The sequence below is a fragment of the Oryzias latipes genome, chromosome 17 (assembly GCF_053564925.1).
Source record: "Oryzias latipes strain Hd-rR chromosome 17, Olatipes_Hd-rR_3.1".
In the NCBI taxonomy this organism is placed as follows: domain Eukaryota; kingdom Metazoa; phylum Chordata; class Actinopteri; order Beloniformes; family Adrianichthyidae; genus Oryzias; species Oryzias latipes.
The window spans coordinates 9,382,579-9,410,082 of record NC_136253.1 but is presented as its reverse complement, the minus strand read 5'-3'; the positions used below and the strand labels follow the sequence as shown (position 1 = coordinate 9,410,082).

The following is a 27,504-nucleotide window of genomic DNA, read 5'->3' as shown; positions in this document are numbered from 1 at the left end:
AGTCTGAGGGTGTCTCCGGCAGCCTGTGGCTACAGTTTTGCAGGCTTCCCTCTAACTACATGTTACGGCCACCTCCATCAGGCCTTTGAGTCTCTGCTGGAGCTGTACGAGGCCCGCGCCCACCATGAAGAGTTTTGCATTCCGATGTGCATTCTGCCCGCCACCATTAGTAACAATGTGCCTGGCACCGACCACAGTCTGGGAGCAGACACATCACTCAACGCTATCGTAGAGGTAAGGCTCCAGGGACCTAAGGGTTCATTTTCGAAGCTCTTCTCCCCAAAAGATCTAAAGACCAGCTTCATACATTGACTGTATTCGAGAACTGGAGTGAGTGTGTGATGTCACCCATTGAAAAGGACACACTTCCAGCTCCAATTCAGTCGGCATTTTTTTTCGTAATACAGACGCCGCCATGTTGGAGACAGACGACTTCAGTAAGCACTGAATAGTCCACGTCAGTCTGAGTCATTGTTTCTATAGCAACAACTCGCACCAATCAGGAGTGAGCTTGTTAGAAGTCCTCACCTCTACCACTTGAACATGGGTTATACAAAAGCTGTCAATCAAATATTTTGAACAACTAGCTTGAGACCACTTTTATTTACTTTTCTTGAGGCATCTGATTGGTCAGTTTATAGCTTGAATAACTTGATCTACAGAAAAAATATTTTTTTAAAATAGGATTATCAAGAACATGTTAAAAAAAGGCTGGCAGAGCACGAATGTCTATTCTGACAAACAGAATGAATGATTAATAGCTGTTTATTTTTAATAGAAGTCTGTGGGATATTGGCTTCTTGGAGCCTACTTCCTGTTAGGAACACCAGGGGGGAGGAGTCACTCAGTCCAGCTCTTTTATACAGTCAGTGCCTTCATATGAGAAAAGTATAAACTTGATTTATTTAACTTAGAACACTTTAATGTTTCAAATAGCAAACCATGCAAAGGAGCCAGTTTTGATCATTCACAACAAGCTGTACTGGTATACTTGTGAGGTGAGAGCAGGCACAGAAGGTCTTGTTAACGTTGCTGTAAGAAGGCTTCCTGACCTGGAGTAAGTCCACCACAGCTGTCTGTGAGTAAACTGTCTGCAATTGAAGCTGTAATTCTTCTGCATGTCAGTTCCTGCTCTGAGATTTTTTTCCCCCTGTTTAAATGGGTGAATTCTGCCCTTCTGTGTGCATGTGAAGATGGTCAAATGCGATTTAAGCAAAGATTCACCGGTGACTCTTTATTTCATGGTCTTCTGATCTTGGAATTAAAAATTATCTGCAAAAGCACAGACTGCAGATTAAACGATTTTTTTTATTTGGATTTCTAAAAGTTTTGAGTCAACCTGTTTATCTTTGTCACGATTGCAGGTATTTTGTAACATTAAAGGGCATTTTTATGCTTCTGTATTTGTCAACACATTTACAGTATCCCACTGTGGTGGCCCTTTCCTAACTTTAAAGACCTACTCCAATGTAAAATGTGTTTTTGGTGTTTTTAACATGTTCTTGTAGAATTTTTCTGATGATCGAGGACACATAAAAAAATTAAGATTAATCCTGCAACTCCAAGCAGGGTGGCAGTTTAGCTCAGGCAGCAGAGCAGGTCATCCAACAACAAGGGTTGACAGATGACCCCCCCCCCCCCCCCCCCCACAAGCGCCCCGCTCAATTCCATATGGGGAAATGCTCTGCATTTTTGTTGCACTGCTAATGTTAAGTTTGGGATTGTCAGGGGATGTAAACTAGCGGGAGAGAGTGTAAACAAAGGGATGATGGGAAATGAGGGGAGACTTACTCGCACCAACGGTCCCGCCCACAACTCGGAGGTGAATTTTTAATCTACTTCTGCTGCTCTGCAGATATTATGTCCTTGAAAAAGACAGATTGTTTTTTTTTTTAAATTTTACATAAAAACACCATAATCATATTTAAAAGACCACTGGAAGTGCTTTTACAATAGATCAGAAGATGATTGGAGGAGGACTTTAACGTAAAAACAAACTGTAGTCTTTTTGTTGCGTGTGTGCGTCTCAGAGATTTATCTTGGAATCCTGTTCTTTTCTGACTAACATGAAATCTGTGTGAATCAGACGTGCGACCGCATCAAGCAGTCTGCCAGTGGCACCAAGCGGCGAGTCTTCATCATTGAGACCATGGGGGGCTACTGTGGTTACCTGGCCACGGTGGGTGGGCTGGCTGCAGGCGCTGACACCGTCTACATCTACGAGGAGGCATTTGATATCCGAGACCTGCAGGTCAGGAACGTCATGAATGGAAAACACATACATATAGATAGGAGTGTTACATAGTTTTCATGATCCTGTGCTTCTATTTACATTTACTGGCTCCGTTTGGGTTGGAGAACATGGTACTGTAGGGTGAGCATTCTCTGCTCTGCTCGTCAGGGTCGTGACCCAGATTACAGCGTCTTATTAATAACCTGAGCTGAATCATTTGTTCCACAACAATCAGATGATCCCATCAGGCGATTACGGCCTGCAGGAAAGGTTTTTGTTTTAAGAACTAGATCTGGCACCCCCTTGTGGTGAAGATGCTGCCCTGCGCCTGTCTTTCTCTGTCGACCGAAGCCGGTGACTTTGCTACCTTTGCCGGCTGCAGGCCACCATCGCTCCGGCTTAACGCGTCTTTGATTTGTGCTTTCAGGCCAACGTGGAGCATCTGACGCAGAAGATGAAGACAACCATCCAGAGAGGATTGGTGCTGCGGTGAGTTCCAAAGAGGCTTTGTGTTTTTTTGTCTTTTCACAAAACATTTTTTTTTTTTGCATGAAAGTTTCTGAGCAGAGAAAAGGAGACGGTTGTGCTCTTTAGAGTGACCTCATAGTTTTTGCCTCCCGCCGTTTGTCGTGTTCTTTTGGTCTCCTGCACCATCACGCTCCTGCCATTTCTTTCAGCAGGATGGAGGTCGGTGAAAATAGGACAGGTGTAATATTTGAATCAGTGTAGGTGACATTGTGAGTCAGTGCTGCAGCCTGCGCCTGAATAGCAATTATACGACACCCTGAAATTGCGCTGTGGGACGAGCCAATCGTAGAGCTTCTGTCAAGTAACGTTTTGATTTTGTGTTGTACAGAAATGAGAACTGCAATGAAAACTTTACCACAGACTTCATCTATCAGCTGTACTCGGAGGAAGGACGCGGCGTGTTTGACTGCAGGAAGAACATCCTCGGTCACATGCAGCAGGTCAGACGCAAATGCGACTTTTCTTCCTCTACATGTGCGTTAGGTTCATAAAATGTATAAAAGCTCTGATCACTGCATTTGTCTTAAATAATGACAGTAAGATCTCATTTTTTATTATGAAATGAAAGGTCTGACGACAGTTTTCTGTGAATGAGCTTTAATGTTTGAAACTGTAATTAAATGATCTGTAAGAGAATGTGGCTTTGAGATAAATTTGATAAGACAATAACATTTTCAAAAAAAGAGAAAAGTACATTTTACAAAAAAATGTTTGCCTTTTATTTTATGCAACACTAAAATATGTGTAGAAATATTTCACTTCTTCAGACCTGGCAACCGCATGTGTTGACATTACATTTGAGGTTATATTGCCACAGTATTTCATTCTTAACTGGGGCCCTGTGATGATTAGCTCAAATATTAGCTTGGATCTTAAGAGGTTTTCTATTGAAGTGGAGGCTAAAATGTTGCTGCGTACATTTGGGTTTCATAGGGAGGAGCTCCGTCTCCTTTTGACAGAAACTTTGGCACCAAAGTTGCAGCTAAAGCCATGCAGTGGATCACACGGGCCCTTAAGGAGTCCTACAAAGGAGGTGAGCGCCGTGACCGGATCGGATCTGATCACGTTTCAGTTGGAGTCAGATGAAAAGCCGGTGTTTGTCTCCATACAGGGAAAGTGTTCACCAACGCAGAGGACACCGCCTGCCTGCTGGGGATGCGGCGCAGGGCCATGGTCTTTCAGCCCGTCGCTCAGCTCCGAGAGGAGACTGACTTTGAGTAAGAACTTTTCACACATAGACGACCTCAGACTTAGAATAGAAGAAAATGCTCAAATATCTGCAATGTTCTTGCTTAGATTTTGCCATTAAACTCTGTTTAGAGGGAATAATTTTACATGTTTGTCTTTCATCAAACCACATTTTTGAAATATGAACGTTTTTGAAAACATTAAGGTTTAAAACATCACTTAATCTTTTTTTTGTTTCTTACCAAAAAAGTTTAACCCTCAAATTTCCAGTTTATAGTTTTACTCCTAAAAACCCCAAATAGATTTATTTAAATCTAATATAATTTTTCACAAGTAATTCATTGAATAGAAAAAGGCATTTTAAGGCGATAACTGCAGTTACACAATGATTTTGCTTTGTGTTCTAAATGTTAAAACGCTTCGAGTTGTGCAATCTATGAGAAGCACTTTTTTTTTATAAATAAAGTTTGATTTGAATAAAATCAAAGTCAAGTCAAAGTGCCACACACCTGGGTGTGTCTCCACTTTTGACTCCGGGGGGAGCGGTGAGCTGCAGACACAGCTGCACTCAGGAATCATTTGGTGGCTTATGCCCCCCAATCCAACCCCTTATTGCTGAGTGTCAAGCAGGGAGGCAACGGGTACCACTGAGCGATCCGGTCCGGTCTGGACCAGTCCAGTGTTTAGAGAGTTTCCATTTCAAAATTGACCCCTTGAGCAGGACCAAACCTTGCTTTTTTTGGGCCCCCTTTGGTTGTAGGTCCATTGAAAGATGGAACGGACCGGTCAGGGCGGAGCTACTGTTGAAACCTGTTCATTGGCTGAAGGTCATTCTGACAAAAGACAGCGGCTGTATTCCTATTTGCCGCCTGTAAATGCTTTGTAAATGCTAAATACCAAAAGCCAAGCAGAAAAAAAATGATGCTACTGCATGTGCTGTGACGGTCCAACTTTAAATGCTCACCTGAGTTACCTGGACCTTTCTGAACCAGACTAAACCAGACTGGTCAGGACTGTACCTCTAAGTGGAAACCATAATTCATTAGACAAACAGACTTTTGGCAGAAACACCTGAATTTAAAACGCTTTTTTTCCAAGTCTAAGTTTTATATTCATATATGTAGTAAATGGCGTATTTTCATACAGTGTTATTACCTTCTAAGAAGGCCCAAAGCGTTTTAAAGTCTCAGTCAGATTCACCCATGTGCACACAGTGATGCTGGCTCTGCTGCCCAACAGTCGCACCAACACAACCAGGAGCAATCTAGGGCTCAGTGTCTTAGTCAAGGGCACTTCAAGAGAACAGGAACCAAACCTTCAATCTTCCAATCAGAGGTCGACCACTCTGCCTCTGCACCACGACCGCCCCATAGTATTATACATGTAGACGTAAAGGCAGCGTTTGTGTCATCCTTCTGCTGCAAATCCCAAGAAGTCTTAGACTTGATGGTATGAATAAATGCTACAACATTCTCTTTGGGTGATGGGACCATTGACTGTGTATGAGAAGTGGGCCGAGTGGTTTACTCCCCCTCCAAGAAAATGAAGTCAATTCAGTCGCCACTTTTTTCGCGGTACAGGCGTTGCCATGTTGGAGGTAGACATTCCAGTAAGCAGTGATTAGTTTGGGTGGATCTGAGCCAACACTTTTTGGGCGACCTCTCTCAGCGAGTTTAGGAGAATCTGTCAAACGTTTCGAACATTCGACGTGAGACCACCTCTGAGTGGTCAGTTTATAACTTCAATATCTCTTACAACAGAAAAAACTATAGCGAAAAAAAATGAGGATTAGCAGCAACATGTTAGAAAAAGGTAGCAGAACAAGAATGGTTAATCTGACAAATAGAATGACTGAGTAATAGTTAGTAGTTTAGTTACAAGCCTATGGGATTTTGGCTACTTGGAACCAGCAGGTACTTCCTGTTTGGGAAATGGGGGAGGGGGGGGGGGGGCATTCAGTCCAGTTCTCTTATCTGTTAATGAGTTTAACTGGTTCCTATTGTGGTTGTTTGGAGTCCCAACGTTGTAGAAATATTGCTTAGCTTTCTTAGTTTTTGTTAGACAGCTCCTCAGTTGTTCATCGGTTGGTCTGGTAATAAACTAGTCTGCATGTAAATCAAACAAAAAACATTTTCCCATAAAATGAGATGAATCAAAAACTTTTCCTGGTTTAGATGGAGCGACATTCACTTTTAACACAGAGCCAAGAGGCCTCGACTGATTTCACTGTAATAAATCCACTTTCAAAAGCTGCTTCTTGCATAATCACACGTGAAGGAAGTTTGTTTGCTGCTGTTTAGCCCTTTAACTATTGTGAACTTCTGTTTACAGCAGCACTGGATGGTAAGTGTGTCAAACCAGGTGATCAATGACAAATGATTTTATGGTCAATCCTTCATGCCCCCCTTTCAGACACAGGATCCCAAAGGACCAGTGGTGGTTGAAGCTCCGCCCCCTGATGAAAATCCTGGCCAAGTACAAGACGAGCTACGACGTGTCCGACGCCGGCCAGCTGGAACACGTGACCCGAGTTCGGCCCAAAGACTTCCAGCCCTCCGTTTGAGTTGTTGTCAGCTGCCCCCCCCCATCCCCCACCGGACAAACCAGCTTCACAAACCCCACAGCTTCTGACACAAGTCCCCCCCCCCCCCCCCCCGACTACTGCAAAAATGTTTAGATAGCGACGGTTCCCGCACTTTTCAGAGAAGAGGGTCGACGTCTTAGAGAAGAAACAAACAGCTAACACTGAATTTTCTAGATCCAAAAAGAATCTATTTATGCACACTCCTTATGAAGTACTGTACGAATATTTAAGTTGTAGTCTGAAATGTAGCCATTAACCCTTTATTTTGAAAGACATAGTGCTCTCAGGTGGGCAACAGCTTTCATCAAACTTTCTGCTGCACTTTTTGAGTCCGTAAGCAATGTACTGTCCTAACCCAGCTCGTAAAAAACAAAGCTATGCCAGGGCTGTGCAAGAGCGGTCTGCACCTTGACTGTAAGGGAGTCGCGAGGCTTCAGGCCAAGCAGGTTCGTCATGCTGCTGTCTGCTGTCTGTGGTGTTGTTGCATTGTCTCCGTCAGGCTGTGTTGTGTTTAGGGTCCTACAGGCTGAAGCTGTTACCCATCGCTGTGGCGTAGTGTGTCTGTAACCGCACATCATTGTTGATTTGAGATGTGGCCGTCCTGCTGGAGTCTAATAAAGCTTTTACTGTGTGGACATGTTGGAGTGTTGTGTTGTTTATGCCGTCAGGCGCTTTTGGTGCCATGATGTCAGTTTCAGGGCCAAAGAGATGCATGCATCCATCATGGATGAATTCTTTAACACCAGTAGGATGTGTTGATTATGCCACTGAGGTTTTAGCACCTGCTGATGCAATCTATACTGCACATTAAATGATGAATAACTATCTGGTTATACAGAATTAAAAGCTTCTCTGCCATTAATGAATACGATTTTTGCATTAAATCCTCCATGGCGAGCCCGAAGGCTGAAAAATACTAAATTCTGCAAAATTGCAAGTATGTAAAATTTATTGTTGGTAAGTTTGTATCCAATTTTCTGATTTTTAGCAACGCCTTTAAATATTCTAGGAAAAAATAAAGATTTAATGTCATCACTGTCTGCCTTATTTTTGCCAATTTTTTAAAAAGACTGCAAAGAAAAGAAGCCATGAAAAAAAAACAGCAACGTATCCCTTAAAAACCTTTAGGGGTTTTCAGTCAACGTAATGCATTTTAGGTTGTCGTCTCACATATTATTAGCAGTCACAACAGATATACATTCATTTTCTAAATCCCTTTCGGGGTCACAGGGTTGCTGGGGCCTATCTCATGTACAAAGTTGGGGTACAAATGTTGTACTGGAGCCACATCAACAATTTTATACCAGACAGATAAGTTTCAGCCTTAACAGCATTTGCTGGCGTAGTGGCAACAGCGCAGACACGGCGTGCACTACTTTGTGCACAGGCCATTGTCTCGGTCTTTCCTCACTGCTTTTCCTTTGCTGCTAAAATGCGAAGCATAGACGTTAGTGTTTAATGCTAAGTTTATTTTACTGTTGCAAATGATTAATATTCTGTCTTTTCAATGCTTCTGAAAGAAAAGGTTTTCATCTCCAGAGTTTGTTATTTGTCTTCTCCCTCCTGGTTTTCCCACAGAAAGGTATCAATAAGAATACCGGATCGATAAATAGTATAGAGAAAAGTAATGGTATCAATAAAATCTTAACGAAACCCCTTCCTAGGTACAACCCTAGACAGGTTGCCAGTCGATTAAAGAAACAGATACACAATTTTCTTTATTTCAAAGGGATTTTTCTGTGATTTGATTAGATAATTACCATTTATTTGGCAGTATTTTAAACGTTATTATTTGGGGCGCCTAAAGTCTGTTTTTTTACATCTATTATAGTTTTACACACTTTAGGATGTGTTTTCATAAAACTTTTTTCATTTACATCTAGAAGAGCTAAAGTAAGTTAAGCAGATTTTATTACAGGCTGCTTTAAAAAAATCCATGTAAATGTGTTTAAGGTGCTTGATTTATCCCTCCTTTACTTTAGAAAACGTTGAAAGGAAATGTTGCATTTTGGAGAGTCTGGAAACTTGACAACATAGTAAATGTCTTCATACCACACAAATAAAAAAGAATGAAGAGAGTGCAAATGTTTTATTATTGTACTGTTTTTACAAAATAATTTCAGATTTCATGATCCTTCTGACCCGGTTATGGCTGATCTTATAGGATAGATACATAACGGAAACCAAAGTGTAAATCTAAATCGTTCAGTGAGTGGGGGAGTGATGAATCCACAGTCCACATGGATGTGACTCACAGCCACTTTTTTTAAAAACCTAAACACAAAGAGGATGTTTTTGTTTGTCGTCGCTTATCCCTCCTTTTATTTATAAAATTTCAAGGATCGTCTTTGTCATTTTAAGACCCATGTTGGGTCTTTTTTAATCTGTTCGTTTTCTGGGCCGAGGATGGCGACTCCACACGTTCTCTGTCCAACGCTCAGATACCTTTGGGAGAACAGAGGCGGGGTCAGACTGCAGGCAGAGCCACGGCAAAGGTGTCAGAAGCTACAAAGTTACCTTTCTGCCACGTCTACCAGGTTGGGATGATCCACAGAGAAGAGCCTCTCTCTGTGGCTCTGCTTCATCTCATCTGTGATCCCGCTCAGGAAACGGCTCATCCCTGCACCGCCACGTTACAAAAGGGAACTTCAGTCACAAGGAATGCGAGAACCTGACCGTGCGTGTCACAGCGGCGGGCGGCCTCACCTTTATCTGCCGGGGCCACAGGTGAGTCCACAGCGGAGAACACGGACAGCTTGGCCTCATCGATGTCCTGCTGAGTGAAATGTCCAGACTTTGCCCAATCAACGCCTTTACGGAAGGCAGATAAGGTCTGCACCGAGTTCGGATCCCTTTGAAACAGAATCATTATAACTTAGAAATAGTCTTTAAAATTAAGCATCTGTTGCTTTGAGAAGATTGATGTAAAGAGAATATAAACATATTTGAAATAGAAAACAGGAATGACAAAGGAAACCTGTCCCCCCCTTTTTTTTTTTTAGGGATGGGCCGATTTCATTTTTTTCCGTCCGATACCGATATTTCCCCTGCAACTGTGGCTGACAGCCGATATTTGCAGATATTGATACTTAAGTGTCTAGAGTAACACAAAGTTCTGATTTCCTTTGCCGTTTCTTTATTAAAAATCGCACAACGTTTCTTTTACTAAACAATCACACCACACTTGACCTTTTTAAAAAGAAGCAAAGGATCTCATTGGAACAAGCATCACTTTCAAACGTTCATATAAATATATTTGAAAGCATTCAGACCATGTATGGAATCCTGGACATAACTGTAAACCATAAGCTCCCCATTGCCAGAGATCTATAAGGAACAACATGTCAACATCAACTGAAAACAGTCAATTACTGACTATGAAAGCAAAAATAGGATTCCTATTCTATTAGGAACATGTAAACATTTCAAAAATAAAGTGTTTCTGAAAACAGAAGAATATCGGTAATTTTTTTAATATTAGACTGATAAACTCCAATTATGCAAATATCGGCCGATACCAATTCTGGCACCGATATATCGCCTAGAAAAGGGTAAGTCGGGGACAGCTGGTAGACTGTCCCCCGGTGGTCAAAGCCCCCCCCCCAGCATAGGGCCCAGGTCTCCTCAGCCAACCCCCCAGGCCCCAGACAGAGAGAGAGGAGCCAGAGAGCGCCGCCCCCCTGGAGCAAGCCCAGGCCCGCCCCCAGGGGGCCAAGCCAAGCAAGACTACCACTCAACCTCCCCCACTAGCCCCCTCCCCCCACAGAATGAATTGAATTGACGGGTAGAATTTACCTATAGGAATAAAATGAGAAAAGGCCGCCTCCCCCCATTCTAGCTCCACCTCCGTAGGCCCCGCCCTTCTCCCGGATCTCTCCATGAAGAAATTTGGCCGTCATCATTCTTGCCAAAATGCACAAACTGAAAAGGTCAATGTAAACAAATGACAAAATGTGTAAACAAACAAAGCTCCACTGACAAAGAGACAGGTTTGAATCAATCAATAGGAGCTGAGGTTTAAACAGTCACCCGGCATAATCGTGGTGGGAGTACGGCACCGCACGTATGCACTCGCTCACAAAGTTGACTGGGAAAGGCATCTGGAAGAAGGTTTTCATCTGACATGGCTGGAAGTTCGGCTCCTGGGAAGAAAACCCCCCCAAACACAAAGTTTCACATAAAAATCATCAGACAGGAACATAAGGGGGGGGTTCTGATCTGAACATTTACAGTTATTAGTTTCCTGCTTGGACCCGAATCCTCCGCAGGTTTATTGGGGTCGAGGGGTTTCTACAATAGAAGGACAATAATATTATTAAATAAATCAAAGACTGTCTTTTTGTTTGAATGATGTTCCAGAGTCACTTCACCTTCAGAATATTTGATCTGACCGCTTTGCGCTCCTTCCTGCTTTCAGAAACCTCCCTCATAAAAACCTCCAGCTGTGCTGCAGAGTCCGACATTTTCTGGGGGGTCGCATTGATTGCACACCTGAAGGGAAAAATAAATAAATTATAAATCAACTTAAACCTATTCACGTCTGAATTTAGTTTTAATGAAATAAAAAAGATTCTTCAATGTTTTTTTCCTTCAGGTAATGCTAAATGAAGTGGAATCCTGGATTATATGTTGTATGTTGTAAATCAGCGACATAGGCCGTGACGGGATTAAACCAAAATTCACATTTATAAAGCATTCTTTATAAATGTTCAGGCGCCTAAATATTTGATTGGTGAGCTCAGTATAAATTCTATTCATAAATTATATTAATATCTGAAAAGTCTTTACATTTATTATGCAAATAAAAGCAATATCATAAACATTTCTTAGTAAAAAAATGTTTCCAGATGGCGCGCTTTTGTGTTGAAACATCCATTTTCCTGGCTGTACTTGAACATTCCTAGATCCTCCGTGTTGTCATGGTGACACTCTAAAGAGCGGTTACTAAGCTGCAACCTCAGCTGACCTCAAGAGCAAATTTATGAAACAAAGAAAATGAAAAAAGAAGCTATATAAACAGTTTCGTCTTCATTCTGAGAGCTCGGCACATCTGTGCCATTTCCTCTGACATGAGGAAAAAAGATTTGAAGCTGTGTTCCCACCCAACGCGGTTGGCGCAGAAGGGGCCTTTCAGAAGCTCTGCGTTGCGTCAATCAATCAGGGAATCAGCTTTGGAAGTGACATGTTGATCAGTGGCTGGAGTCCCAAACAAACACGTAGAAGCTGATCGTTCCCATTTGCTCGCTTCCTGAACTTTATGACGTTGTTCTTATTTGCAACGACATAACAAAACGCTTTTTTTCTTTTTCTTTTATTCTTTTAAACGCTTTTAAATTTTATTCTTGTTTTTGTCCTTCCTCGGACTCACGCGGGACAGCCTGTTGTCAAACAGAGAGACAGAAGTATCGCTGAAAGCTGCCGTCATTCAGACGCAGCTCCTTCTGTAGATGGTGAAGCTGCCGTACTGGCAGAGTCTCTGAATGAAGTCATGATATGAAGACATGACTACTGATGCTTTTGTAAAACTCCTCAGAATAAATCAACCTGATCCCACAGTAAACCTCCCACACGTGGCAGGAGCATCAGGTTTGTAAACACACTTTTGGACCGGCAGAGAAGTGAATTTTAAGCGCCGCCGAACAGGAATTTGAAGCACAAATAGCATTTGGTGTATCAGGAGAAGAACTGGCCTCATGTTGTCCGGGTTCAGCAGGTGTCTCTTGATTCTGACTAAGGTTCGGATGACGTGACTCAGGTCCGGCACCTCGGCGATCCTCTTCACAAACTTTACCTGATGTTCAAACAACAAAACTTCAAACTTCAAACTAACAAAAGCAACAGAGAGTCCATCAAAAGGCAGAGGAAACAAGATGGTGTCCCATACCTGCTCCATCCCTGCAAAGGTCTCCTGCAGGTCTCCTGCGGGAGTCAGGTGACGGCCCGCCCGGGTCATGGCGTACATGTGACCAGAGTAGGAGATTCCGTTGGCCAGTTCCTGAGCCGACATGGTCACCAGTACTCTCAGGCGCTCCTCGTTTTCAAAATGAGGACTAAGTGTAGAGAGAAAAGCTGCATTAGTCCAAACTGAGGGTCGGCGTGTCTTCGAGGAACGTTCAGCTTCAGACTTACCTGTTGAAGATGTCGCTCCACAGATGGAACATGTGAGGGAGGTTCCTCTCCAGGCAGGAGGAGGACAGCAGGATTCCCTGGAACAAGGCCGTCACCCTTTTCAACTCAGAGATCATCGGTGATGTCGTTTTTGCTCACAGGAACAAGCACTTTACACCGACCTGTTCAAACGTGTCGATGTGGGCGGAGTCAGGGACAACCTGGGCGGAGGCAGACATGCCCCCCGTCCGCAGCTCCATCTGCTGAGCCTGCTGCCTGTAGTCCAGAGCTCCACAACCCATCCTCAATAAAGACAAGCACAGTCGGTCAGACGGAAGCTCTGTCTCACCATCAAAATGACATGATAAATGAGCCCATCCATTTGTATTTTTACACACATTTTTAATATCTTGTCCTTTTTTAATATTTATCTAGCATTATCTTATACATCTCTAGGAGGAGAGGAGGAGAGATTCTGGAGTGAGTTGGATGAGGTCATAGAGAGTTTTCCCAGAGGAGAGAGAGTTGTTATTGGAGCAGACTTTAATGGGCATGTTGGTGAGGGCAACAGAGGTGATGAGGAGGTGATGGGCAGGTTTGGTGTGAAGGAAAGGAATCTGGAGGGACAGATGGTGGTGGACTTTGCGAAGAGGATGGAAATGGCTGTAGTCAACACTTACTTCCAGAAGAGAGAGGAACATAGAGTGACATACAGAAGTGGAGGTAGGAGTACTCAGGTGGACTACATCCTATGTAGACGAGGTCATTTGAGAGAGGTTAATGACTGCAAAGTGGTGGTAGGAGAGAGTGTAGCCAGACAGCACCGCATGGTGGTGTGTAAGATGACTCTGGAGGTCAGGAAGAAGAAGAGAGGGAAAACAGAAAAGAAGACCAAGTGGTGGAAGCTACAGAATGAAGAAACTTGTGAGGAATTTAGGCAGAAGTTGAGGCAGGTCCTGGGTGGTCAGGATGAGCTTCCAGAGGACTGGGAAACTACAGCAGAGATTATCAGGGAAACAGGTAGGAAGGTGCTAGGTGTGTCATCTGGAAAGAGGAAAGACGGTAAAGAGACTTGGTGGTGGAATGAGGAAGTACAGGAATGCGTCCAGAGGAAGAGGTTGGCTAAAAGGAAGTGGGATGTAGAAAGGACTGAGGAAGGTAGACAGGAGTACAAGGAAGCGCAGCGTAAAGTGAAGAGAGAGGTGGCAAAGGCCAAACAGAAAGCTTACGATGAGCTATATGACAGGTTAGACACAAAGGAAGGAGAGAAGGACTTGTACAGGCTAGCCAGACAGAGAGACAGAGATGGGAAGGACGTGCAACAGATAAGGGTGATTAAGGACAGAGATGGAAAGGTGCTAACAACCCAAGAGAGTGTACAGAAAAGATGGAAGGAGTATTTTGAGGAGCTGATGAACAAGGAAAATGACAGGGAAAGAAGGGAGGAAGATGTGGTTGTTGTGGAGCAGGAAGTAGCAGAGATTGGAAAGGATGAGGTTAGGAAGGCTCTGAAAAGGATGAAGAGCGGAAAGGCCGTTGGTCCTGATGACGTACCTGTGGAGGTATGGAAGTGCCTAGGAGAGACAGCAGTGGAATTTCTAACAAGGTTGTTCAATAGGATTTTAGAGAGTGAGAAGATGCCTGAGGAATGGAGGAGAAGCGTTCTAGTCCCAATCTTTAAGAACAAGGGTGACACGCAGAACTGCAGCAACTATAGAGGAATAAAGTTGATGAGCCACACAATGAAGCTGTGGGAAAGAGTAGTGGAAGCCAGGCTTAGGAAGAAGGTGGAGATTTGTGAGCAGCAGTATGGTTTCATGCCCCGTAAGAGCACCACTGATGCCATTTTTGCTTTGAGAATGTTGATGGAAAAGTACAGAGAAGGTCAGAAGGAGCTGCATTGTGTGTTCATAGATTTAGAGAAGGCGTATGACAGGGTGCCGAGGGAGGAGCTGTGGTACTGTATGAGGTCGTCTGGAGTGGCAGAGAAGTATGTCAGAGTAGTTCAGTACATGTATGAGAGAAGTATGACGGTGGTGAGATGTGCTGTAGGTCAGACAGAGGAGTTCAAGGTGGAGGTGGGACTACACCAAGGATCAGCTTTGAGTCCTTTTTTGTTTGCTATGCTGATGGACAGGCTGACAGACGAGGTAAGACAGGAATCTCCCTGGACAATGATGTTTGCGGATGACATTGTAATTTGCAGTGAGAGTAGAGAGCAGGTGGAGGAACAGCTAGAGAGGTGGAGGTTTGCTCTGGAAAGAAGAGGCATGAAGGTCAGTCGTAGTAAGACAGAATACATGTGTCTGAACGAGAGGGATCAAGGTAGAAGCGTTAGGTTACAGGGGACTGAGGTGAAGAAGGTGCAGGAGTTTAAGTACTTGGGGTCAACAGTTCAGTGTGATGGGGATTGTGGAAAAGAGGTGAAGAGGCGAGTGCAGGCAGGTTGGAGCGGTTGGAGGAAAGTGTCAGGAGTGTTGTGTGACAGAAGAGTGCCAGCAAGACTCAAAGGAAAGGTGTACAAGACAGTGGTGAGACCAGCTCTGCTCTATGGGTTAGAGACGGTAGCAGTGAGACAGAGACAAGAGGCTGAGATGGAGGTAGCGGAGATGAAGATGTTGAGGTTCTCCTTAGGAGTGACCAGGTTAGACAGGATAAGGAACGAGTACATCAGAGGGACGGCTCATGTTGCCTGTGTCAGCGACAAAGTCAGAGAAGCCAGACTGAGATGGTTTGGACATGTTCAGAGGAGGGATAGTGGATATATTGGTAGAAGGATGTTGGAGATGGAGCTGCCTGGCAGGAGGGCAAGAGGACGGCCAAAGAGGAGATACATGGATGTCTTAACAGAGGACATGAAGTTGGCTAATGTTAGGGTAGAAGATGTCCATGATAGAGTGAGGTGGAAAAGGATGATTCGCTGTGGCGACCCCTGATGGGAAAAGCCGAAAGAGAAAGAAGAATCTTATACATCTCTAAAAAGCATCACTGCATTGACAGAGGCAGCTTGAAAGTCTCCAACAGACCGCTTGTGCTGCCATCTACAGGAATAAAAAAGAACAACAGGGATCAGAGGGATGGAAGTTTTGATGCCACAAAGACATTTCTAAACCTTTGAGGGTCGTTCAGGAAGTCACCAAAGAAGTAGAAGAACAACAGAGAGGTACAGGCTTGAGACATAAAGACAAGCATGGATCCATGGAAAGACACAACTGAGCAGAAGGAGCACAAAAAAACATCTGGATTATATTCCAGACAGATTTATTCAATCATGTCCTCTAGACTGATGGGATCAAAGAGAAACGTCCTTCAGAGGCCTTTCCGTTAAATTTGATGCACAATGCAAACATCTGAGGGGTGTAAGTAAAAAAAAAAAAGTAAGTAAAGAGACATTATAAAGTAAATGTTTGCTGCAAATCCCCTCATATTTGTCTAAATGTGAAAAAATTGACCAAAGAAAATAAAAGTTCCTCCAAATGGGATGAACCAAAAGGAAAAATTGTGGCCTAAGCCAAATAAAAATGAAAACGTTTGCTAATCAGAACATTTTTCATTTATATTATTATGTTCTCATAATTTCAATGAATCCTAAAATGTTCATCTGATGTTGTTTGAATAAACACCTTAGGACAATAGTTTTTGAAGCCTTCGGGTTGGTTAGCCAGAGCTTTATCACTCTTTCCATAAACCTGACTTTGTGGAAATGTGGTCAGTGCCAAACACACTAATCTGTACAGCTACTCATGATCTCAGTCAGATGTTTCTGATGAAGGAAGTCAAGGAGATCAGTGGGGGATTTTCCTGCGAAATCGTCTATGGCACACATTACAGTCAGCTCTGTTTTTTAACTGAGACAGATCAAAATGTGCTCTGTGGCTGTGTGTCAAACTGGACAAGGCTGCATGAGACTTCCGGAAACTTCTGTCCAATCAGGAGGTCTGAATACTGTGATGTTGCCTAAGCCTGCTAGAAGGCCCTGCTGATGCCAACTCAAAATCTGATTGGTTGAAGGAAATGAATGTCCGACACTGATTTAGCATTAGAAAGGCCTTCAGAACTGATAGTGAAGGCCTCTTTAGCTCTGACCCTACCTGGCAACAAAGGATAGCTGAAATACGCATTTCCAATATGGAAATACAAGACCATCATAAACAATCAAAGGGAATGGGCAGACCATTTGAAATGATTTCATGAGTATGCATGGACAAAATATAATTCAGAGAGGGCCCACCACTGTTAACCTATATATGTAAAACAATATATATATATATATAATTCAGAGAGGGCCCACCACTGTTAAGCTATACATGTCAAAACAAATCTAATTTTAGAATTATGGACTTGTGTTTGAAAAAATCCTTTCCCTGTTTGTTAAAGTACCGTACTTTGAATCTTTCTTTTGTTTTATTCGGATGTGATATTTTGCTCCCTCGGTCACTGCTGGCTGACTCACTTGGTGAGGACGCTGCAGAAGAGCGGCACGTAGAGCCTGAGGTCCTCAGGGAGGGTGTTGAGGCTGCACATGGCCCTGAAGTACACCAAACCGTTGGTCGGCTGCTCGCAGAGCTGAACCGGCACGCCAGCTGGGAAGGTCAGAAAGCTTTAGCCTCAGATCCATTTATTACTCCATTCAACAGGTGAGGGGAATTACCTGCAGAGCTCAGCTGAACTGCAGTGGGGGGGGTGGTCGGCTGGATGTCGGACACTTTGAGTGCCGGCAAACAGGAGGCGTCCTGAGTTTGACTCTGAGCAGCCAGCAGCTCCAGACCTGAGCCAGACATAAAAAAATCATATAAAGGTCTTGTCTACACTGAATGGAGGACGCGTGGATGGAGCTCACCTTTCTGATAAATCTTCTCCCGGTCTTTGTCAGTCAGAGCCTGGACCTTCTGCTGAAGCTTCTGGTCCTCAGCTGTGGCTTGTTTCTCCGTGTAGTCGTGGTCGGGGCTCATGGACAGGGTCAGCCGGTGAGTGTTCTCCTGCAGCGAGGGAGCACTTTATTAATAAAAGAGGACTCAGACTTTCCCACAAACACAGAATTGTGTTGCTCTGCTCCACAGCTGAAGGATTTAAACTCCCTTTTGCAGAAACAGGGGACACAGAAGAGCATTATTTACTTTGAAGTAGAGTTTGACTTTGTCCTGAAGGAAGCGCGGGTCTTCTTTCAGCGCCTGTCTGAACCGAGTGACGCTTTCACTTATTCTCAGCAGCTCCACCGGGTCGCCGTCGTGGTTCCAGGAGGACGCGATGTACTAAAGAGAGGAAAAAATAAAAGCACAGACTGTTCAAGAAGCCAAAGGGGAAAAAACGGTTAAACTGCAGGTGAAACAGCTTTACTAATGGTATGCAGATGACTTGATTATAAAGAGCACCTTAACTCACTTCAGCCTGATGTGTTTTGTTGTGCTACCAATGAAAAAAAACGTTCTAAAAATTATCCATTTACAAAGTAAGGGTGCAGAGTGACACACCTAGCATAAAAATCAAGAAGTATAGTGTCTGCAGTACATTACATACAAATCTTCTTAAAAAGCTAAAAATTATTAAATATTTTTGATAACTTGTTTAAAATGTTTATTTTGGCTAAAATAATATTGCTTCTTCTCTATTTAACTTTGACATTATTCAAACTACACCCTCTTGTGCTGTTATTCTATGGTGTAGATTGAGGTATAGTAGAAAAGATGCATCAAAATGATGGAAGAGGCCTTTTCTAAATATCCAGTCTTCCTTCGTTGATCCCCAGGGTCACTTTTCAAAAATGAACAGCAATAAATGAAATCTGCAAAGTGTTCAGCTTTATTTATTCCCATTTTTCTAGCTGTTTTAAGGCGGTAATACTCTCTTTTCTCAGACATGAACATTTAATTGTTCTCTCCTTTTTAAACTTTTAAACTTCAAACCTTCATTGAAAAGTAAGTCCTGCATCATAAAATGACGATCTGATTGCGATTTACGTAAATGTGGCAAATTGAACAAATTCTGTGTAGGAGCCTCGCCATGAATGAGATTGGTCAACAGCCAATCAGGATGGAGAACACAGTGCACTGGAAAAAAAAGAAAAATATGCAAAATTGTACAGAAAAAAATAAAATAAAATAAAATAAAAACGGCAATACAGCGAGACCGTGAAGGGTAAACCCCAATCTAGCGAGTATCTAAAAACAAACATCTGAAGAAATAAGACCGCTCCTGACTACTTGCCAGTAGCTTCTATTCTTCTTTAAATCCACAGGGTGTTTCAGAGCTGGGAGATCTTTGCTTCCACTGGGATGTTGAAGAGGACTACAGAGGAATAAAAACCGCTGGTTCTCTGAGCCAAACCTTACAGCAGTTTGTTATTTTCTTCTCCATTTTCCAATTCTCTTCACCTCCATTAAACCTCAAATTCTCTCCGATGATCATCAGGAGACAGAGGATCTTGGCGCTTTCAATGGTAAAGCTTTAGTCTAAAATGTTTTACAATTTTGGGAAGAGTTTAATCATGTTTGATCTTTTTGTGAAACTGAACCACTTGAAGGAACTCCTGGATGTGCCGACTCACCGAGGCCAAAGACAGACCAAAGTTTGTGGACTGATGTTTGATCTGGATCTCGATCTTATGCAGGAGCGCCTCGATCCTCTCCTCCTCAAAGCCGGTCCTGAGGCGGGAAAAAGGTTTCACTGTTTGGTTTGAGACAAAGCCAGCCGAGCCTTTGATGCTGGCCACTCACTCTATGATGTGGTCGATGGTTTGGCTGATGATTTGTTTGACCTTCTCTGTGTCCTGCTCAGCCATTCCCTGCAGCCCGATGCTGAAGGAACCCTCTTTGGTGCTGCCGTCGTACCTGCGGGACACAATACATTAAGTCTGACACGCAAATCCGCTGCAGCACATTTTCTCTGCAACCAAATCTCTGAGAGAAGCAGGACAGCAGAAGGTTAGCATACGGACCCAACCACGGAAGAAAAGTCCGATCCGATCTTCGGTTCGATGAGGGATTTGTAGAAGGGAGAGTTTGGACCAGAAACCATCAGAGAGGACAGCAAGCTGAGAGTGAACCCTTCAAAAGTGTCCGTGATGCTGCTCCAAAAAAACAAGTCAACATTAAACTTTATGTAAATGTCATCAGGAGCCACAGCTCCCCCCACACGGCTGATTCTACGGCTTTTGTTTTAAACCAGGGAATTAAATACAAATAAATGACTTTTCATTCTGCAGAACATCAAACAAATGCTGGCTTTTACTCTTCAGAACACAATCCCCTATATGTTTATCAGAAAGGAGAAAAATCGGAAAAACCTGAAATCTGCAGACAAATATAAAGGTGGAGTTTATGAGAAACAGAGGGATTTGGGGGGGGGGGGGGGGGGGGTGTTTTCTTACTCTCCCAGCAGGTAGCTCACACACAGCGAGTTCTGCTTGGTTTGATCTGGAGCCAGAGCATCGGGGCTGCAGGTCACATGGTCCTCCCTCTGAAAGAGGTTTCAGCTCAACGTGAACAGAAGTGGAGCTAAAGCCTGACATTCTGCGCGGAGGCTTCACTGTGGACTCACAGGACTGGTCCAGTGCGGCTGAGACGGCACTTCAGTCTTTGGGTCGATGCGCTCAAACTTGGACAGAGCTTCTTCATGGATCTGCTTTAGATGGTTCTCCAAAGGCAGGTCTCCGTATGTGAAGAACCTGGAGTCCAAATATGGTTTGGAAAATGATCAAACATCCTTAAAACAGTGAGACAGAAGAATCTTCCTGGAAGTACCTAGCATTGCTGGGATGGTAGTGTGTAGCGTGGAACTGTTTGAGCTGCTCCCAGGTCAGGTCAGGGATGGCCAGAGGTTCTCCGCCCGACACCACCGAGTAGGTATGATCCGGGAGCAGCTTGTTCTGGAGGTGCTGGGCGAACAGACGCTCGTTATCCGACTGAAAAAACAAAACACCAGACTTGAAGATCAGAGAGAAAAAAAAGTCTAAAAGTTAAATAAAATAAATGACAAATCTGAGATGTAAACATTTATAGGTGTGTCAAGGAAAAGATGTTAGTAATCTGACAATTTCACTTGAAACGTAAATCCTCGTCATCATTTTAATGAGAGTTAAGCATGTAGAAGCAAAACATGTATTGGGAATCAGGTTTTGAATGTTAGAAACCTAAATTCTGCAATAGTTGGTTCAAGTGCAGAGAGCATCTGCACTGATGTGTTTTACTCCGTTTCCGATAAATAAACACAATAGCATTGATATATTCAGAAAGTAAGGGTGTAGAATAATAGACCAAGAAGGAAATAAAGAAACAGTATCTTGTGTGCATAAAAATCTTTGTCTAGAAGCTAAAAATGACAGTTTGATCATTTGTTTAGAAAATCCATCACAGTGCTTCTCTATTGCATTCAGGTTTTCTCTGAAAAATGTTGTTTGTGGAAGTTGCCAAACGTTTAGCAAAAATGTCAAATGAAATAAATGCCAATCTGAGTATAAAGGGATGGAAGCGGCTTTTTCTTTCAGGACAAAAGAAGATATCCCTGCTGCTCAGGAAGGTTTTAATACAGCAAAAAACGTAACATTTTTCAGACTACCGGTTATCGCCATTTTCTGGCTCAAACGTGTTCTTGATTTTTAAACTGTGTCTTTGGTCAGAAAAGAAAACCAAAAGTGTTTCAACAAACTTCCTTAAGCTTTATAAAATGTCCTCTCCAAAGACTTTTAGACTGTTTTGTGTTTCATTTGTGCATGAAACTGCCTGTAATCTCATGGTGACGTGGCAGTAAAGGCATCGACTGCTGCGGCAGCGACCTTTCCGGCATCGACTGTTGCAAGATCTCTTAGTAGTTTTTACAGTTTTTAATGAATCATTAGGCGTCTTTTCTCTTAGAACTTCACATAGTTAGACTTTTTTTTATTTTTTTTTATTTAACTGGTTCCTACATGTTTCTTCAAGTTAAATTTAAGACTTTTTAAAAGCCTTTTTCTAAGACTAATTTCTCTGCCTAAATCCCAGCCCTATGAACGAAGAAAAAGCAAAATCCTTGAATTTCAGAACGGTTACTTGTCAGTAACTGAGTAACGTAATAGATTACAATTACTAGACAACAGCATTACTTCATTACTCACATTTTGGTGCAGTTAAACCATAGATGACTAATCAAAAAATGTGTGTTAACAGTTGGATCTGACATATTCTCTTGGTTAAATGAAACAAAACGAATGCATTAAAAATAAATTGTGACACATGCGCTAATACAGAGTTGGAAATCGTTTAAAGTAAGATGAAGAGAGCGTACATAGGGGAACACAGGGTCATTCAGCAACTGCAGATATATTTCAATGATTTCCAATTTGTCAAATCCAAAGGCCAAAATCTTTTAGTTAAGCGGAAATTTAATCCTGGAGATGAACTGCTTTCCACTACCCTAGTGTCAATGAGCAACTTGTCAACATTATTACATATTTATTATGCTATATTTTTTTAATATTCATTTAAAATTAATGAGGTGATGCTAAAAACCGGATCGCCTTTGTGAAGCCTCAATGTTTTTATTTTGTGGGTGTCTTGTTTGTGCTAGCTTCAATCTCTTCAGAATTTGTATGCGAAAGTAGTGAATTACTTTTTTAAATTGGGGAATATGTAAAGTAACTTAATAACTAATTCATCCAGTAAATAAAGCAAAGTACTCCATTACTCTTTAAAAGTAATTGAGCCAACACTGATTCTGGTTTTACTGGTTTGTTTGGACACATTTTTAATTTAAACTTGATTATCTTACAAGATAAAATGCCAAATTCCCGGAAACGCCTTTGGAGACGGCTTATGGTGGAGAAATGGACATTCAATTCCCTAGCAACAGCTCTGGTGGACATTCTTGCTATCAGCATGCCAATTGGACGCTCCCTCAAAATTGTGCTGTGTGATACAACTGAAGATTTCAGAGTGGCCTTTTCTTGTGGCCAGTCTAAGGCACACCTGTGCAATAATCCTGCTGTCTAATCAGCATCTTGATATGGCACACCTGTGAAAGTGGGATGGATTGTCTTGGCAAAGGAGAAGTGCTCACTAGCACAGATTTAGACAGATTTGTGAACTATATTTCAGAGAGCTGGTTATTTTGTGTATGTGGAAAATGTTTCACATCTTTGAGTTCATACCATAAGAAATGGGAGCAATAACAAAAGTGTTCCGTTTATATTTTTGGTCAGTGTATGATATGAATTATGTTAAAATGAATCGCTACAGCACTAATGTAGATAAATGCAGTTGGGAATAACTGACAGGGCTTTGAGGAAACAATATTTACCTTGATTCATGGACTAAAGAACTTCATAAACCTTTCTCATTTTCTGCTTCTCTACTCATTTTAGCTTGTACATCTTCATCCTCACATGCAGTGAACAACCTTCCCTGCGTTGTTCTTTTTTCAAAGGCTTTTTCAAATATAAATGTATTTTTTTGCTGCATGTTTAACTTCCATCATTGAATTAGTTTTTATCCTTAACTATCAATCACAATAGAGTTTAGAGTCATTTATTGTTTTTCTTGTCTAACTAACTAATGTCCTATTTGCATAGAATTATGCCTCCTCGGCTGTGAATGAACTGAGTGTCCCCGCACAACAAATCAAGTGTACCCTTAAGAAGTGCATGTTCAATGTGTTTTTTTAGGGACGTGGCTGAATTAGCAGATACAATGAGAGGAGAGAGGGAGGTCAATCACATTACAAAGCCATGATAAGAGCAAAAAAACAAACACAGAGATTGCTAAAATGGTGAGATAAATTGCTGCCTGGTTCTCAGTTTTTGCAGCATTATCTGCAGTTTTAGTCTGCAGCTGCTTTTATATGCGTGTTAAAGGAGCAAAGAGCGGCCACACAGCTGATCTTCCAGCAGGTACTTACATAATTGTGGTTTAAAAAGAAAACTTTAGAAGAGAAAACTCATTTAGAAAAAAATTTTAACGGCACTTTTTTTAATGCTTCCCAATTTTCAAATTCAAGACTTTTGAAGACTCTGTGGGAACCCTGTTTAAACATTTGATGAGCAACTGGAGGATTAGCCCCTTAAGGTGCAACCACCCTGTGGTATCGAGCAGTTCCTCAAACACCCCAATCCAAACAAAGCAAATTACTCACAAAGGCTCCCTTCATTTCATTAAACACGACGCCTTTGAAGACCAGGGGGGAGCTGGGATCTGTGGGGTTCTCGTTCTCCAGCCTCCAGCCTTCCTGCCTGCATCATCGTCGTCACATTAGAGGAGGAACAGCCAACGAGTCAGAGACAGCCTGCTCCTGCTGAACATCTGAGCACAAACTCACCAGAAGTCCTGCTCTCGTAGGCAGGGAAAGAATACAGCATCCAGATACACTGAGAGAAGATTTTGGAAGTCCTTTTCATTTTGGGTTGAGAAAGGATACATGGTGTAGTCACTGGCTGTTAAATGAGCAGTTGTAGGAGGTCAAAGAATTAGCTACACAAGACTGAAGAAAACGACGACACTGGAGGTGACGACTCCGTACCTGTGAAGGCATTCATGAAGGTGGACAACGACCTGTTGAGCATCTTGAAGAACGGGTCCCTGCACGGATACTTCTGCGATCCACAGAGCACCGTGTGCTCCAGGATGTGTGGAACCCCAGTGCTGTCCATGGGGGTGGTCCTGAACTGGACGCTAGAAAGCAAAGGGAGATGCGCTTACAGTCTCGAAAGTTAGGTTCACACCACCATTCACAGAAGCGCCAACTATTTGAATTGAATTGATCATGGAGGAGAAATTAATAATCGCAGTTTGTGCCCGGCCAGAATTCTACGCCACCGAGTCTTTCATATATCAGAACTGTGAAAGAAAAAACCTGGAGCAAGAGTTGTGCTTTAACGCTTCCCACCAAGTCTCTTCTAACTGTAGGTGGTCGACATGCGCTGGTAAGCAAGAGGAAAGAAAAAAAAAGAACAAGCTCCTCCCTGCTTGTTCAGTGTGAACACCATGGGCGAAATGCCAGCTGTGGCTTAAGAGAATACCCCCCGAGTTTAAAGTACCCACCTGAAGAGATTATTGGAGTCATCCCTGGCAGCGTGCAGGTACTGAGCTCCAGTTTGGTCGTGGCTGAGCTTCACGGCTGTGAGAAACAAGTCAGGTACCTCCACGACCTGGACAGGAAGAACGGCGTGCGCCACAGTCGTTTTAACATCAGTCAGTCAGGATTCTGTCAGTTTATCTTCCTGTTGTGTCTCTACTGTCTTGATGCAAACAAAATGACGTCCAATCACAAGCTTGCTTCTACTAAGTCGGGTGAGTTACAATTGGCTGAAGGTGAACAGCTGAAAGGGATTTGTTTTGCATACAGTAAACATACAAAAAAAACTTTTTTTTCCACAAACAATACCTGAATGAATCAACACGAAACCATTTTCTAATCACAAAGGACCAAACAGTCCAAAAGACCCAAAATGTCAGGTTTGAATGTTTGAGGCTGTTATGCCCAAAACATTTTGTTTTTGTTGATTAAAATAAAAAGTACCAGTGCAGAAAAACATTTCTCTCTTAAATTGCATTTTTATTTATAGTTTTAAATGCCAAATGAATAATAAATACCTAGATTGTTTCCATTTAGGGAAATAATTGGACTGTGTTGTATTGCCACATACTCAGTTGAATCTTGAATGTATCAATTGGTGGACCATGTATGGAGATGTGTGAATCACGTGAGAGAAGGGCTGGTCATTAAGTCAATTTATCGTTTATTTTAGGGAAAATCTGGATCGTATTTTCCCAGCCGTCTGCTTGAATGTGATTCAAATGTGTATCTTCTTCTTCCACTTTCGGCTTCTCCCATCAGGGGTCGCCACAGCGAACAAGTCGCATGGTAATTGAAATGTGTATAGGTGTAATATATAAAAGTCTACAATTTTACTGTTCTAGTTGTGATTTTTATCTATGTTCTTCTTATTTGTCTTCTTCTCTACAACACTTATAATAACCGGAAGTATAAATTAAACTACATAAATAAACACGCCCTGCCTTATTCATATGGTGGATTTCAAGAATTTGTTGAATTTTAGGTATTTTTGGACTTTCTAGACTTAGAATTACAAGCAGAACTTTACAAATGTTTATTCTTGTTGTTCCTTAGTTAGCAGAGAAATAAAGGAGAGGAAGACGGTTAGTGTTGTGATAAAGGCACACTTACCTCTCTGACTGTAAAGCCGTGGATCTTCTGGCCTAGTTGGAGCTGAAGTACCTTCTCTCTTACTGATGTGCTCTTCAGCCTCCATGTTTTCTGCTGTCCTGTAAAACTTCAAAAAAAAGAAGACAAAAAAGTAAACCTCATTTAACACTACAATGAGGATCCATGAGGTCATAAATGAAAAAAAAAAAAAAAGCCACAAACTTCTGGATAAAAAGTGATGCAGGACACAAAGGAAATCAGCAAAAATATTTGTTATTCCAAAAATGTCTCTTTATTTGGGGAGGGGGGGGGGGTCTCTTTCTTTTACCCCTCAAGTGCATAAATAACTAAATAAATAAATAAATAAATAACTTCCGGTCACAAAATTAATAATCACCTGTTTAAGGCTAATTAACAACAAAAAGTTGAATTTATTCTATTTAAAATCAGTCGAAGAAGAAGAAGAAGAAAAATGTTAATCAAAACTATTGTGTACAAAATTAGCATATTTTTTGCATCTTCTTTTCTAGCTGCCTTAACGTAAGAAACACGCCGCATTTTCATTACATCACTACAAAACATAATTGAACTAAACAATATTGAGACAGGAAAAAAAGAGATAAAAACACACACAAAAACAATATTGTTTAGCAGGCATCCCGTTAGACAACTAACTCACCCTACAAGTTTCTGGAGCGTGGTTCGTGCTTGCCGAAACATTTTCTTGTCAGCTGCTGAATGAAATTATAAATATATACTTTGTAAAATCACACAATGTAACCATGCTCTTGATAAATTGAATAATCCAGCCTCTGCGTCTCCGTGTCCTCTCACATGTCTGTTGCGTGGTGGACAATGACGTAAAACGTAAACGCAAATGAGTCTCTGCGCATCGCAGATCTCACAAACATCTGCCACCGACAGGAAGTAGGACTTTGCCTGTCCGTCTGCTTAACGCTCTACAAATTAAAAAATAAAGAAAAAAAACACACGACTGTTCAGGCATCCAAACATCACCGATACCTATTGGTTAAACGTTTAAGAAAATTTAATTTGATTGGCTAAGTGACATTATAGCTTTTAAAAGCAAATAAATGAATAAAGAAGCATAAAATGAAATGAAATAGAGGATTGTCACTAAAATCTTACCACATATAATAATGTTGTATTTTTTTATTTTATTTTACTTGTAACTTGAAAAGGGATAAATACAAAATGGGAAACTTATATAGACATACCAGCAGGTGGCGATATTAGATCAAATATTGAGTGTTTTTCTTTTCCAGTTAGAATATTTTTATTTCAACATAGATGATCTCCAGTTTTAAAATACAAAAGTTATATAGAAAAAATAGGTCGCATATTTATTCAAGCTATTAAACCCGTTGGACTTTATATTGTTAAGAAGTCAAGATTAAACTCTTCAGCTAGTTTCCCAAAATGTTTTTATTTTTAAGGTGTTGAGACACAGAGCATTCAAAACCTTCCCTTTTCAACTAAAAAAACAACTGAATGCTAATCTAACTAGCGTTTACCCCTTGATACAGAATTTTCAATACATCTAATTTTTGTTTTTTGTGCCCCTGTTTTCAAATTGAATTTTATTCAAGTCAAACCTAAGCCTAAATCTACAGAAATAAATGTATTTATTTTTGCAAACCCCAAAAAATATGAAGTATGAACAAAAACAACCATAAAGTAGACATCTGAGCTTCAGTGGGGGATCCAGACT

At 41.9% G+C, this 27,504-nt stretch overlaps 2 protein-coding genes across 8 annotated transcripts in view; one reads left to right on the top strand and one right to left on the bottom strand.

The window, feature by feature from the left end:
• Window positions 1–7,168, top strand: part of LOC101163356 (ATP-dependent 6-phosphofructokinase, platelet type) — a 93,548-nt gene extending 86,380 nt beyond the window's left edge. For 4 of the 7 annotated variants that reach the window (XM_004078740.4, XM_078934360.1, XM_011486176.4 and 1 more), the window contains 6 exons: window positions 2,087–2,251; window positions 2,661–2,722; window positions 3,090–3,201; window positions 3,695–3,794; window positions 3,873–3,978; window positions 6,362–7,168. In XM_004078740.4, coding sequence (XP_004078788.2) covers window positions 2,087–2,251; window positions 2,661–2,722; window positions 3,090–3,201; window positions 3,695–3,794; window positions 3,873–3,978; window positions 6,362–6,512 — 696 coding nt within the window. In that variant the 3' untranslated portion in view covers window positions 6,513–7,168. Of the gene's footprint in view, window positions 1–81; window positions 235–2,086; window positions 2,252–2,660; window positions 2,723–3,089; window positions 3,202–3,694; window positions 3,795–3,872; window positions 3,979–6,361 lie in introns of all 7 variants that reach the window. The other 3 variants (XM_004078738.4, XM_078934361.1, XM_004078741.4) reach the window with 1 other exon arrangement.
• A 1,439-nt stretch (window positions 7,169–8,607) lies between these two features.
• On the bottom strand, window positions 8,608–26,803 carry pitrm1 (pitrilysin metallopeptidase 1). Its single transcript, XM_004078737.5, has 27 exons — window positions 26,452–26,803; window positions 25,794–25,899; window positions 24,647–24,753; window positions 24,126–24,277; window positions 23,925–24,039; window positions 23,742–23,838; window positions 20,381–20,541; window positions 20,178–20,304; window positions 20,008–20,096; window positions 19,576–19,704; window positions 19,355–19,468; window positions 19,186–19,282; window positions 17,759–17,893; window positions 17,482–17,620; window positions 17,293–17,409; window positions 17,095–17,224; window positions 12,824–12,944; window positions 12,663–12,739; window positions 12,418–12,583; window positions 12,224–12,324; window positions 10,904–11,024; window positions 10,764–10,823; window positions 10,563–10,675; window positions 10,329–10,454; window positions 9,240–9,385; window positions 9,051–9,153; window positions 8,608–8,978 (listed from the first exon to the last, which is right to left on the bottom strand). The coding sequence occupies exons 1-27, from the start codon at window positions 26,490–26,492 to the stop codon at window positions 8,885–8,887; spliced, it is 3,084 nt and encodes a 1,027-aa protein (XP_004078785.1). The 5' UTR covers window positions 26,493–26,803; the 3' UTR covers window positions 8,608–8,884.
• Between the last annotated feature and the right edge of the window lie 701 nt (window positions 26,804–27,504).